This window comes from Eurypyga helias, unplaced genomic scaffold (genome assembly GCF_000690775.1).
Source record: "Eurypyga helias isolate BGI_N326 unplaced genomic scaffold, ASM69077v1 scaffold466, whole genome shotgun sequence".
In the NCBI taxonomy this organism is placed as follows: Eukaryota; Metazoa; Chordata; class Aves; order Eurypygiformes; family Eurypygidae; genus Eurypyga; species Eurypyga helias.
The window spans coordinates 62,766-63,238 of record NW_010257001.1 but is presented as its reverse complement, the minus strand read 5'-3'; the positions used below and the strand labels follow the sequence as shown (position 1 = coordinate 63,238).

The 473-nt window shown below is 56.9% G+C and overlaps 1 protein-coding gene across 1 annotated transcript in view; it reads right to left on the bottom strand.

Annotated features, from left to right (window-relative positions):
- Window positions 1–5: 5 nt before the first annotated feature.
- The window catches only part of LOC104511285 (proto-oncogene Mas-like), a gene marked incomplete at its 3' end in the record, with an annotated part of 3,204 nt that continues 2,736 nt past the window's right edge, over window positions 6–473 (bottom strand). Inside the window, exon 3 of the mRNA XM_010153841.1 lies at window positions 6–460. Coding sequence (XP_010152143.1) covers window positions 6–460 — 455 coding nt within the window. The remainder of the gene's footprint in view (window positions 461–473) is intronic.

Here is a 473-nt window from a genome sequence, read left to right as displayed (position 1 = left end):
AGTGCCGGCGGCAGCTCCCCACCAAAAAGTAAATGAAGGGGTTGACGCTGCTGTTGATGCAGGCGAGCAGGAAAAACACTTGGGAGGACACGAAGATGTAGCTGAACTGTTGCAGGAAATTCCAGATGCTGAGGGGAAGAGCGAAGAGGAGGAAGAAAAGGACGGTGAGGAAGATAACGATGTGGAGCCTCTTGGGTTGGTGCTGCTGGGAGCCGCACTGGACCTTAATGAAGGGGATTGTGCTGGAAATGACCATGGGTGGGGCAAAGACGAGGAAGTTAAGGACATACATGGAGATGAGAGCCACCCGGCAGTGCTCGTCCTCATGCCACAGGCACAGAGAAGTGACTGCAGCGATGACAGTGATGGAGAGGGCCCAGAGTAGGGCACACAACACGGCTGACAAGTGCTGGGGGCGGTGGCAGCGGTACCAGAGCGGGCAGAGGATGGACACGCACCTCTCGATGCCGACG